A 12,713-nucleotide genomic window follows, 5' to 3' on the forward strand; every position below is an offset into this window, starting at 1 on the left:
GACAAACCCAAAACCAGCTAAAACTAAAGAGTATGAAACAAAGTGAACAACATCCAGTCAAGCTGTCGCTGAGCCATAGAACTTCAAAAAAAACCCCCAAGAGCTAGACCAATGAGAAGTTTTTCTACCTTAGACTCTCCATTTCCTTCAGAGGCTCCTCTCTGGATTCAAGACTTTTCTTAATCTGTACATCTTGCATCTAGGAGCAAAGATTATAGAGCAACATGTATCAGTGTTAATAGGAACTTGTGAGCTTTGTCACATCAGGCACATTCTACATAGGATGTCATAAACTATTAAAAATGGCTCAGTGTTGGCAAGCTACACAACCACAATAGCCACATGTTCAGGTAGTATATCTGAGATTGTTTCCAGAAATTTGTTCCTCAAAGAAATTTCATTATCACATACATTTTATATGGCATTGTTCTATCTCCTTTATTTCCAAGCCAGAAGCAATCATCTGCTCTAGGGTGAAGTAGGAGGCTGGATAAACAGAATTCCTTCCTGCTCCAGTTGAGAAGTAATATGACAGCCCATCTCAGCTGACTCTTCAGACTATATCTGGTAAAGCTCTCAGCATTCAGTAGACATTTGACAGCTTACTTTCACTGACTTCAGAAGAGAAAATCACGGAATGGCAGGGGTTGTGAGGGGCCTTTAGAGATCATCTAGTCCAGACCCCTGCTAAAGCAGGTCCACCTAGATCAAGTCACATAGGAACATGTCCAGGGGGGTCTTGAAAACCTCCAGAGAAGGAGACTCCACACCCTCCCTGGGCAGCCTGTGCCAGGGCTCCCTCATCTGAACAGTAAAGCAGCTTTTCCTTATGTTTAAATGGAACTTTCATTACCCCTTGTGCTGTCACTAGATACAATAGAAAAAAGTGATGGCCCATTGTCCTGACATCCATCATTTAGATATTTGTAAATATTAATGAGATCCCCCCTCAGTCTCCTCCAGACTAAACAGCCCCAGTTCTCACAGCCTTTCCTCATAAGGGAGATGTTCCAGTCCCCTGATCATGGTGTCCCTGTGCTGGACTCTCTCCAGTTCTCTGTCCCTCTTGAGCTGAGGAGCCCAAACTTCATTATGAAATTTCCTAAAGTACTTGCAATGTGGCTAGTTGTGGTAAGGAAGAACTGTTCTCTAATGGTAGATAAAAAATGGTGTGTCTGCCCCATTTTAAGTACAGCACAGAGTGCAACTCTCAGTAACTTTTTTCCGTGGTATCTTCTGCTTTATTATTTTTTCTAAGGACATGTGTTCAACTACATATTGTTTCGTATATCTTAGGAGGGTTCAAATTAAGATCAAGAGATATAAGTTGGGGAATCAGACACTGACATTGCAAAGCAGAAGAGAGTGATTTAATCTGTAGACAGTACCCAAATTCTCATTTTGCATGTAAAATCATGGGAGCACTGAGCAGTTAATTTTATCCATATGGCCATGTTAGGACAGGGATAACTATCCTACTCTTTGTTGGCCTCATGTGTATGTGTACACAGTACACACATGTCCACCTCCTGCAGAACCCTCTGTTAACCTGAAGGAAATCCAAGGCAGATGAGGGATGTTTATTTTCCATTCTCCCCCTGCTAAAGCACTGTGGTTCTCAAACTGACCTACCACAGGGCTCACCCCAGCAAACGGTCTGTCATTTGAAACTGGCCTGCTGCTCTTGTCACTGAGACAGAGGTCTCCTGTGGAGATCAAGGGAGTGTTGCATGACTGAACTTTACACTGGGCTGGGAATGGCACCAATCCAGCACATCATACAAGTTTCTCAAGTTCTCTTTAAAATGTTTGCTACTTTTTAATTAGTGCTGCAGATATGAAAATGCTTTAAAATAAACCAAGTTCCTCTCAAAGGGTCTAGCTCCATCTTTAGTTATGCACTTCAGATGAAATTGTCCTGTCATTTAGGAAAGGAAACAATGATTTGTTTAATCTGCTCTTTAAAAGTGGCATATATCTCATGTGAAGCTGCAGCATATCAAAGCCATTCTGTAACTCTGATAACAAGATCTAGAATTGACCTGGTTTTCAATTACAAGAAAAGCCAATGTCTTAAATGTAGAAATCTCAAAGAAAGACACAGTTCCAGGTCAGCTCATACAATTCAGTTAGATGATTATGACAATACTCACTTTCAAAACCATCTGGCAGTTCCCCAATACCTCGATGACCACCATGCTCTCCAGAGATATGCCACTGCTTTTGTAAATGTTTCCCTGCAGGAAAGTATTGGTGACAGCTGAATACCTGTAGCTGTATCTAGTTCCTTTGGTGAAGTATGATGAACTTTGTCCTAGGAAACAAATACAAATTGGGGTTTTTAGTCTATAAGGTTTCCCCCTCCTCCTATTTTTTTTTCCCTAATTTTAGACTTTTGACCACTGAAAGCAGCTGGACAAGGAGCTGGATATTCAGAATGTTCCCTTCCCACTTAGACTTAAAATTGGAAGAAGTGGGTTTCTGAAAGCACCCTGCATCCTAATGATAGCTCCTCCATGGAAGGCAAAATAATTCCTGTCTCTCCTATGCTCATAATCTCACAATTTCTGTTGAGGCATGAATCTAACTTCCAAGAGCAGAAAAGGAATGCAATGCATTTATGGCATGATGCTCTTCTGACACCTTTCAGACAGCAGTAAATCAGGACCTCTGCAACAGCAAGAGGAAAAAAGATCTGCTGATGAAACCAGTGCTTTTTCACAGAATCACAGAATGGTAGGGGTTGGAAGGGACCTCCAAATATCATCTAGTCCAACCCCTCTGCTCAAGCGGGTTCCCCTCAATTAGGTCACACAGGAACATGTCCAAATGGGTTTGAAAACCTCCAGAGAAGGAGACTTCACACCCTCCCTGGGCAGGCTGTGCCAGGGCTCCCTCACCCTTGAAGTAAAGTAGTTTTTCCTTATGTTTAAGTGGAACTAAAGCTTAGTGGAACTTCTCTGCTACTTCCATGAATGCCCATCACTCAAGACATGTGATTCCTCCCAGAACACAATATTCCTGCTGAAGTGAAGGAAGTTTTCATACCCCTCCTTCCTTAGCACATACAAGCCCTGAATAGTGTCTTGTTTTACTCACCTACACACTCCTCAGAACAGGAAGCTCCATAACTTGAATTCTCCAAGGATCCTGCAACGACAACAATAGACAAGCACTGAAAATTTGTGTGCAGCTCAGGACAGACCTCCTGCTTTTCAATCACAATGAAAGAACTGAAATCAAAGCATGGCCTCCAAAAAAAAGAAAAAAAAAGAAATCCATGAGTGTTTTGTTACCAAGTACATAAGGGTAGGACTTTGCTCTTGCCCCTTTCCACACACGCATAAAGGAATGGCATGCCTGAATATTCATTGAGGTAGGTATGGAAATGCAAAAATACCATGGATTACAAGCCAAACTTAAAAGGGAGTTCTTAATCCAAGAAATAGACATTTATACACCACAGCTCTTCATATCCATAGGCTTTTAACTGTATGGCAGTGACCTAAAATTTCTACTTAACTTATTTATTGCATGTGGCCATTGAGGAAATCCCGAGTATCACTTAAAGCAGGACAAGAGCAAGCTTTACAGCCCAAGAAAAACTTTTCCAGCAGGAGCACACTAAGGAGCACTTAACCAACTGCCACCCTCAAGTCACAACGTCTAAGACATGCTTTAACACTGAGGAGCCTGCTCTCCAATGTGACTCTCATTCAGACTTTGACTAGGAGGGCAGCAAATTCAAGGGGAAGCAGAACTCACACCACACAGACGGAATTGCTTCAGATTCACGTGGCATGAACAGGGGAAATAGTTGGAGCTGCCGTGTACAGGGCCTCCATTCCTTCTCTTTACTCTGTGCCCACACCTTGCGCTGTAAACTAAGACTCTCATTCTAATGTTCTGACACTGAAGGACCTAAAATAAAGACTGACAGAATTACATCCACCAGTTATTGCAAGCACCACTAGACAACTTAAAGTCCACGATGAACTGGAAGAAAAAATCTGTTTTCATAGAGAAGTTATGTAATAGTGAAATTTTCAGGGTATTTGTTTCCTCTGCATCACTGTGAATGCCTTTGCAAGCATGATGACTGGACACTGAGACTGATAAAAATCATGCTTCAGCACATAACACAAAATCCCTGCAGACTGCTTTCGCCCCTGGTAAATACACAGGTACTACTGTGGAAGACTGGCCTCCTGGTTCCAATCTCTTCAGAACTTCCCCATGATAAACTTAAGCTGAATTACTGAAATTCTGGGAGAGGACCTCCATGATGGATATGAGAGATGCACATTCCAGGACCACTCCCCAGTACCCAACTTGACAAGTTATTCCAAGTCCTAGAGAGGAATGTGCACATGGCAAAATCAGTCAGATCCTACCTCCTCAGACGCACTGCAGTGACACAAGAGGAAGAGCCACGAGCAAATATATGATCCTGCTGCACTTTAATTTGTGGCACTTGTATGCACCACAGTGAAAAAAAAATGCTACTTTATTAATAAAACACATGATTTTACTGTGAGGGTGAGGGAGCAGTGGAACAGGCTGCCCAGGGAGAGTGTGGAGTCTTCTTCCTTGGAGGTCTTCCAGACCCACCTGGACATGTTTCTATGTGACCTGATCTAGGTGACCCTGCTTCTGCAGGGGGTTTGGACTAGATGATCTCTAAAGACCCCTTCCAATCCCTACCATTCTATGATTTAGTGTCAAAAGCATTTGGCCCTAACTCACCATTACTGAGAAATCTTTCTTAACAATAATTCCCACAGAAAGTCCAACAGTAAGTACAATCACCTCCAACCCCTCTGCTATACTATATATGCTAAGGAATCTCCCTGGTGAGCAGCAACCAATATCCCTGTGCTGCTCAGCTTTGTCTCCCACTTGACACAAAAGTTAAAAGAGCCTCTTTATTCTGGGTCTGTGCTTTTGGATGTTTTATATATGTTATGTGACTGAAAGAAACGCTCCTGTCAAACTACAATATTTTACAATCCACATTTAGATAATTTATTGGAACCATAATTTCCCTTCTCTTAACTATTTTTTTTTTTTGTGAAATGTTAAAACCATTGGCAGGAGGAAAGGAGAATTCACTGGTTTTGTAACAACAAGAAGGAAGTGTCTGTTTCTTCAGCAACAACTCAAGCTTATTTACATTTTTATTGCCAAGTTAAAATGTCATTTTCTGGAGAGTAGAATTACCTTTTTCTTGTACAGGTCTTACCCCCACATTTATCTTTTCCTCCCAACAAATGCTCCCTTTTATTTTGCAGAAAGAATTCTCTGCATGGAACTTCCTATTTTACGTTTAAAAAGTATGAGGGACATGTTATTTTCAAGCAAACTTCTAGTGCTACAGTGGTTGCACTTGATGATCTTAAAGATCTTTTCTAACTGTAATGATTCTGTGATATCTGCAAAACTACAAAACTTTCTATCACAGAGAGACCAGGCCATGTGACATGAGAATTATCACTTGACTATTACTTTTTATAAGTATACCTAAAACATATGCATTATCATTCCAAACACACTGCACTTGGAGAGAAAGAAATATACTTCTCAGTTTCCTTGGGGAAAAGAAAAGCACCACTAAGTCTCTAGTGGATCAGGTAAGAAAGGGGCTATCTAGCTCACCCTTTTCTTTTAAACAGTGGAAAAAGGCAGTGGTAATGGATTTTAAAGAAATCAGTGCAACTTAGCCAAGAACCTTAAAATAAATATGGAATCCCAAACTAGGAAAATTCACCTCTCTTATGTAGCATCAGGTTTTTAAGATGTTGAGCACGCCAAGATCAGATTCAAGAGCTCCCTCAGCTCCCCCCCGTGGATTTCTGCAAGCTGTGCTCCGAATTTTCACATCCGTTTATCACAGATGGTATGGTAGGCTGAGCACCCTGGACAATCGAGCACTCTGTTAACTTTGTTAAGGTGCCTAAATGTAGAGTTTCTGCTCTTTGTTTTGTTCTTTTTAAATTTTAAGCTCTCTTCTGTAATTTGTCTTGGTTCTAGAGACATCATGTGCTTATCTCTTATCTCTCTTCAGCTGCCCAGCGGAACAAAGGACCACATCATTGGCAGTTCATGATCTATTCACTCTTTCCAGCATCCTTCATCTGCCAAATAACAAAGTGAGCACAATTTTAGATCATCATACTAAGATGTTATTTTCAGGTGAGATAATGAACTGATTGACATGATCTCACTGCTGCTGATCTCACTGTTGCTGTTGCTTTCCCTAGTCGCTCTGAGGGAAGATGCACTATATCTGCACTCTGATAGACAGTGTGCCCTCCCACCTGCCAAGCACAACCCAGAGATATCAGTTAAGCAAACTGCTACACTACTCTGAAAATCAAGGCAAAGGTTCTACAAGAATTTCTACAAACCTACAAGTTTTAGCATAAATTGAGAGTGATCAATCTTAGCAAAGTTTCTTGTACTTACGCCCCGAAGCTCCTGCCACAACAGCACAGAGTAAAATGATGGCACACAGCCCCATGGCCATTGAAATCACCTTCTCAGCCCAGAAGCAAACTAAACCACATCAGTTCTCCTCTCCAAGGCACCTCTGAGCTAGGCAGTGAAAGAACATTTCCTTTACAAAGCAGGAGCTTGCTATTTCAACTCCCCTCTTCCAGGCAGAGGAGGGGCTATGGCAGGGCAGCCTGCAGAGGGGAGGGTGTGTCTGTGTAGTAAGGGGGAGAGATAGACACATACATTTATCCAACCTCCAGCTGGAGTCCAACCTTTTTGTGGAAAAAAAGAGAGAGAAAAATCAAAGAAATTCCACCACACCGCAAGGAGAATAATTATCCAACATCATAACACAGCAAAGGCTTCAAACAAACCCGCTCAGGACATTTTAAATAAAGAAAGAAATGTTTAAATCACCCTAGTAATCTTTCCCTGATGACTAATCACTCAAAAAGTGCACAGGATGAAAGCAAGAGCTTTGAGGCTGAAGGCAAGGTGTTTCCATCAGAGCAAACAAGTTCATGCAACTCATCCTTTCAACCAAACCTAAGATAGGTCAAATTGTGAGTAAATAATACAAAAAACCACTACACTACCGTCCTGCTGGTGGTAATTGGGTTTTTACAACATCAGACATAGGTCTTCCTAAGGAGTTCACTGAATTTGTGATCAAGACCTTCCACTTCTGCTTGAGGGAGATTCACCATCTACCTCCTGTTCTACTGACTCATCCTAGAGCTGGTTCTACTGACTCACTGGCCTTCCCTGGAAGCCCACGGCTACATTTATTCTTCACACCTAACAGGATCAATGACCACTCACACCACAGAGGCATTGTGAAAACTCAGTTATGGCTGCACACTGAGACCTTCTGAAGGAAGCTGCTGTGTACAAGCAAAGATTTTTCTTCTCCTGTTGTCTTAAGCCGCTGTAAGCCTCTCTGGTTCAGCCCAAATCACAGATAACCATCTTAGTCTCCAGTACTACTCTCATCTGCTAAGCTTGTGTTGTCACAGCCTCTTGCTTGAACCTACTTTCTCCATCAGCTAACATTTGTTCAGTTCAAAACACTTACCAATTTTACTTAAAGGCAAAGCAACTTCTCACATATGCTCTGCATAGATCAGTGACCAAAGAAGATGAGAGAGAGCAAGTCAAGCCTTGAGAGCTAATAAAACAATTCCATGATGAAATCTGGGCCTCTCTATCAGAATCCCACCTCTACCGAATGCCAAACTCAAGCACAGCTCAGGTCTGAAAATGAGTTTAAGAAAATCTTACGGACTTCATACAGCAGCTCAGATTGTCTATGACCAACCCAAAGGGGTAACTGAAAAAGCCTCCTTCTATCTCCACTGTGACTTTTCAGGAAAATCTAATTTTGAAACCACTTCAGAGATTTCACTGTGGAAACCTTGTGATTTGTTGGGTTTGCCATTTCTACTGTAATGAGTTACTCAGTCTTGTCTTCATTCTATTACTTCATTTTGAGATTACAGCTCATATGGGCACAGTCCATGCTGTGTACATTATCCTACAGTCATTCAGCTCTTGGTCTACCTGCTATACCAGGTCTATATGGATAGAAGGCAGGTAAGTTAATAGCTAGGCATGAGTATAAACACATGATGAATTTAACCAGGAAATTGCTACATTGTGACAACTCTTTTCCTGAGTTGCTACTGTTGCCCTTTCTCCACAACAGTCCGATTTACAATTGCATATACAGTAAGGTTTTTCAACATGTTTCACTTTGGTTGCAAATTAACCTAAAAGCATGAAACTTATCCTGAAATCAGTTGCAAGATCAAAGTTGGAATGAGAGGGAATTTCTGCCTTACCACAACTCTCCTAAGAACCACACAGCCCAACAGCAACAAGTTACAAGCAACATTTGTGTGCTGAGCATTTGTAGCCCTACCCTCATATTAATGAATACGACACTTTAGAAGTTTTCCACTTAGTTTATATTAACTTCAAGTGTGACACCAATGTCTGCAAAGTACATAAAGAGGTGCTTAATTGTAAGCATAAGCACACTCCAAAAATTAGGCATGTGCTGAAATCTAAATGCTTTCTGTGAACAAGGCCGTTTTAGTAGTCGTTTCATCCCCTACTCAAACACCAGAAGCTCTTTCAGAAATCATTCAGTCTCTAAATAGCCAGACTTTCCTTAGAGAGCTGTGGGCAGGTTTCTCATTTAAAAAACAAATCAAATGTTATCTTTCAGCTACATTTTTAACAATTCATGCATGTCACAGGCAACTCCTTCCCCACACAGAAGGAGCATTAGGAAAGAGGTGTCCAGGAAGGGTGGTATGAACTAAGAGACAGCCTGGACCCAAAGTCCCTGAAATTAAGCAAGTTCTAATCAGATAGATCCAAAATGTCAGACCTGTTCAAAAGACTGCAGCACATTAGATTTTGGGAACCCTCAGAACTGCTGCCTTTGTGCAGCCCAAAAACACTTCATGTGTGCCTATCACGTGGCAAGAGAGCATCTGCCTAAGAGGTACACAACAGGCATCACACTAAGGAAACTAGATTCTTCTGATGAGCTTTTTAATAAGGTGTCATAGTGTTTTGTGAAAGTCATATTTTATAGCTTTAGTATAAATGCTTAGCTACAGGTACTAGTATTTCAATCACAAATTCTAGAGTAATGACACTTCCATGCAAAAATAGCTGGCCAGTCAGAGGAGAAGGGTTCTCTTTAAGGATTAGCAAACAGTCTCAGAAGATTCAAGAGGAAGCAACAGTTTTCATTTGTAGGCATTGGGCTCTAATGCAATTATATGTGGGCTTGATTTTAAGCACAAATAATCTTGTCAAATGCAAAGGAGCAAATAAATGCAGACAGGCAGCACATGCTTGGGCAGACTGAAGGGAAATTCAGGTGTCTGTAAGAACACAGCAGCAGCTATTCAGAGGTTTCCATCAGAAGCCAGCAATGATGCTGGTGTCCAAGAACTGGACAGGTCCAGCTTGACATCAGCACAACCAGTGTGTAGCTGAGTCTCTCCTTTTCTGATACCAAACTGAGGGTCTACAGCCAGTAACACCACTGTGAGCCACAGCCTGAACATCAACATGGAAGGTCTGTGCAAAAAAACACATACAGTGAATTTCTACACCAGCATATTAAGAGACAGATCAGGCTCACATTCAAACTCAGATTCAGGCTGTGATCCTGAGGACTCACGGAAGAGAGATGCTCAATGATTTGGGCTTTGGCCTGAAGACAAAGAGACTAAATGGGGATCTAATTAATATTTATAAGTATATAAATGGTGGATGTCACAGAATAACAGAATCTTAAGGATTGGAAGGGACCTCGAAAGATCATCTAGTTCAAATCCTCTGCCAGAGCAGGACCACGTAGAGTAGGTCACACAGAAACTCCATGTCAAGAGGTTGGGGCACTCCTTTTTTCTGTTGTATCTAGTAACAGGACAAGGGGTAAGGGGATGAAGCTGGAACACAAAAAATTCCATTTAAACATAAGAAAAAACTATTTCACTGTGAGAGTGAGGGAGCCCTGGCACAGGGAGGGTGTGGAGTCTCCTTCCTTTGGAGGTCTTCAGGACCCACCTGGACTCATTCCTGTGTGACCTGATCTAGGTGACCCTGCTTCTGCAGGGGGGTTGGACTAGATGATCTCTAAAGGTCCCTTCCAACCCCTACCATTCTATGACTCTGTGAAAATAGAATCCAGTTTTACCTGGTAACTGTATGTAATTTTCTGTTTTGTTCAAACTGTCTCGCTCTGCTTTTTCAGTTGCAGCTGTAAAGGACACTTTACAAAATAATCAAATTTGCATTTCAAGTTTTGCAGTTTCCCATTTCTTAGGGAAAACACTATGTTAATAAAGAAAAATATCTTACTGTAGGCATATCAGTACACTCAAGTATTTATAAACCTGAGCTTGCTTGAATCTTGACAATTTCATACATCACACAACAAAGAAATTGACAAACAAAACTCCAGGGCTTTTTTTGTCAAAACCATTTCAAATAGCTTTTTTGGGGGGGTACAGAACAGATTTTAGGTTCTTTGCATAGAAACTTCTTAGTTAGGAATTAAGTGCCTGATTTGCAGTAAGCTCTTAAATGCATGCTGAAGCCAAATCTTTAAGATAAAACACAGCATAGTGTGAGTGTGTAATACTGTGTACTTGACTAACTTCACTTATTTGAGTGGATTGGTAAGTTCAGGATGCAGTCCAAGACTGAAAGACAAGCTGAACACCTTTTAAGCATTTTTTCCTACTCTCCCCCAAAGAGATTTTTCTAAAAATTAAAGCACCACAAAACAGTCAGACAAGAACCTCCCAAAGAGGAACTTCCACCACGGTGCTGTCCTAGGTAAAATACTGAAGAAAATCAGTGACACGTGCTGCAAACGCATTAGTTTGACACATTTGACACAAATGAGACCTGACTCCTGTGACACGTAGGAGACCAACACTGGTGGTAAGTCGGAGATTTCTTCATTTTAAGGGATATCATACTCCAGTTTGCAAATTTTATTTAATCAAAAATGCCACCCAGCACACAACAGAGTAAAGATGTCCATGGACACCTGAAAACGCTAGTATTGTCATGAAAAATTGAGCTTTAACAAACTGGTCAGCTCTGTTCGGTAAAGGCTCAACAAGTTCTTTTTTTGCTGGTCTAAAACTCTGGTGTCCAAAAGCAAGAGGAAAGCACCCTTGGCCATGGCTCCAGACAGCTCCAGGTGTGCACACCCACCCACCACCCTCCTGTCATGCGGCTGCCGCAGCTCTTAAACCGGTGGGTTTTACAACTATTTGGTGTCTGGGCTGATTTTGCTACTCCAGGGCCCCGTAAGGAGCCCCAACGAGAAACTCGCCTCAGCCCACAGCTCACGGGCAGGGAAACTCTCACTTCTCGGGACAAGTGTCCCGAACACGTTACTTCCCTGGAGAAAAAAACGCCCAAAAAGTAAAAAACAAAAGTCCCCAAACTCGATCAGCAGTTGAAGATGTTTCTCTCCGGCTACAAACGAGGAAACCAAGCGGAACGGCCTTCCCCGGGGCGGTGGCAGCGCGCCGGCGGCCGCCTCACGCCACACCAGCCCCAAGGACCCACCCCAAACGCGCCCTTCGCCCGCCGCCGCCCCCGGGCGCGGAGGGGAAGCCGACAAAGCCTCGGCACGGCTGAAACGAGAGGGCGCCGTGTCGAGGGAGCGAGGGCGGGGCGCCGAGGCTGGGCCGAGCCCAGGCGTAGGCGACCGGGCCCGGGGCCGCTGCCCCCGCCGCTCCCCCTGCGGGAGCGCCCCATGGCGCCGGCCCCGGGCAGCAGCGAGGCCCGAGCAAATAAAGCAAGGGCGGGGGTGTCTCCACATTAGATAGATAAATAGATAGATGTTACCCTAGGGCCGAAGGACTTTTTACTCGATTTGGTGAAGAACGGGAGCATCTCGGGCAGCAGGAGCCTAAGGTAACGTTGGTACAAGAGGCTGAGGAGGGCAGGCAGGGACTTTGGCGTGGTTTAAACCCAGCTGAAAACAACTAAACCCCTGCCAAAGCCAGAACAGCCTTCCTCCCTCCGTCCAATTCGGGGAAGCAGGGCAGAGAAAAAAGCGGCTTGGGGAGAGCAAGAGAGGAGAACTATTTTGAGTTTGTCATTTTCCCCTCAAACCCTCTCCTCCATGCTTTTGTGAAATCCCTCTTGAGCTTTAGCCCTTAGAGCAGTGTCAGCCACAGATCCCGTAATGGAATCATCCTCTGGAGCTCACTGCTCTGGTTTCTTTTCTTGCTTTTGTTAACACAGATCAAGATGTTGCATGAAGCAAAACAGCCAACCACAAAAGGACTTTCAAAAAGCCTCCCACTCACTCTTGGTTTCTTCAAGACCTAAGGACAACTACTTTTAGCACCTCCAAACCACACAGCCACCTGTTTAAACAGACAGTAGATTGACATATTTTTAACAAAAGAAAAAAGAAACATTAGAAATGGTAATAAGTGCTTTGAAATCAGCAGGTTTCACCACGCACATCTTGGTATCCTGCTTTGGAAACACTCATTGGAAAAGTTACTTCTGTACTGGATTCATATGCAGCACATCATAGATGAGAATACTCACCTCACAAAAATACATTAAAAGTCATCCTAGAGGTAATGAATTTGTATCACTCTGCAGGATCTTGTAAAGAAAACAGGAACACAAAGGTTTATTGGCTGTAAAAGACA

General features: G+C 42.7%; 1 protein-coding gene across 1 annotated transcript in view; it reads right to left on the reverse strand.

The window, feature by feature from the left end:
• Positions 1-11,215, reverse strand: part of LOC133625092 (uncharacterized) — a 96,338-nt gene extending 85,123 nt beyond the window's left edge. Inside the window, exons 1-4 of the mRNA XM_061991971.1 lie at positions 11,122-11,215; positions 3,100-3,150; positions 2,154-2,314; positions 129-199 (exon numbers count right to left, since the gene is read on the reverse strand). Coding sequence (XP_061847955.1) covers positions 129-199; positions 2,154-2,314; positions 3,100-3,150; positions 11,122-11,215 — 377 coding nt within the window. The remainder of the gene's footprint in view (positions 1-128; positions 200-2,153; positions 2,315-3,099; positions 3,151-11,121) is intronic.
• Between the last annotated feature and the right edge of the window lie 1,498 nt (positions 11,216-12,713).

Source organism: Colius striatus, chromosome 3 (assembly GCF_028858725.1).
Source record: "Colius striatus isolate bColStr4 chromosome 3, bColStr4.1.hap1, whole genome shotgun sequence".
Classification (NCBI taxonomy): Eukaryota; Metazoa; Chordata; class Aves; order Coliiformes; family Coliidae; genus Colius; species Colius striatus.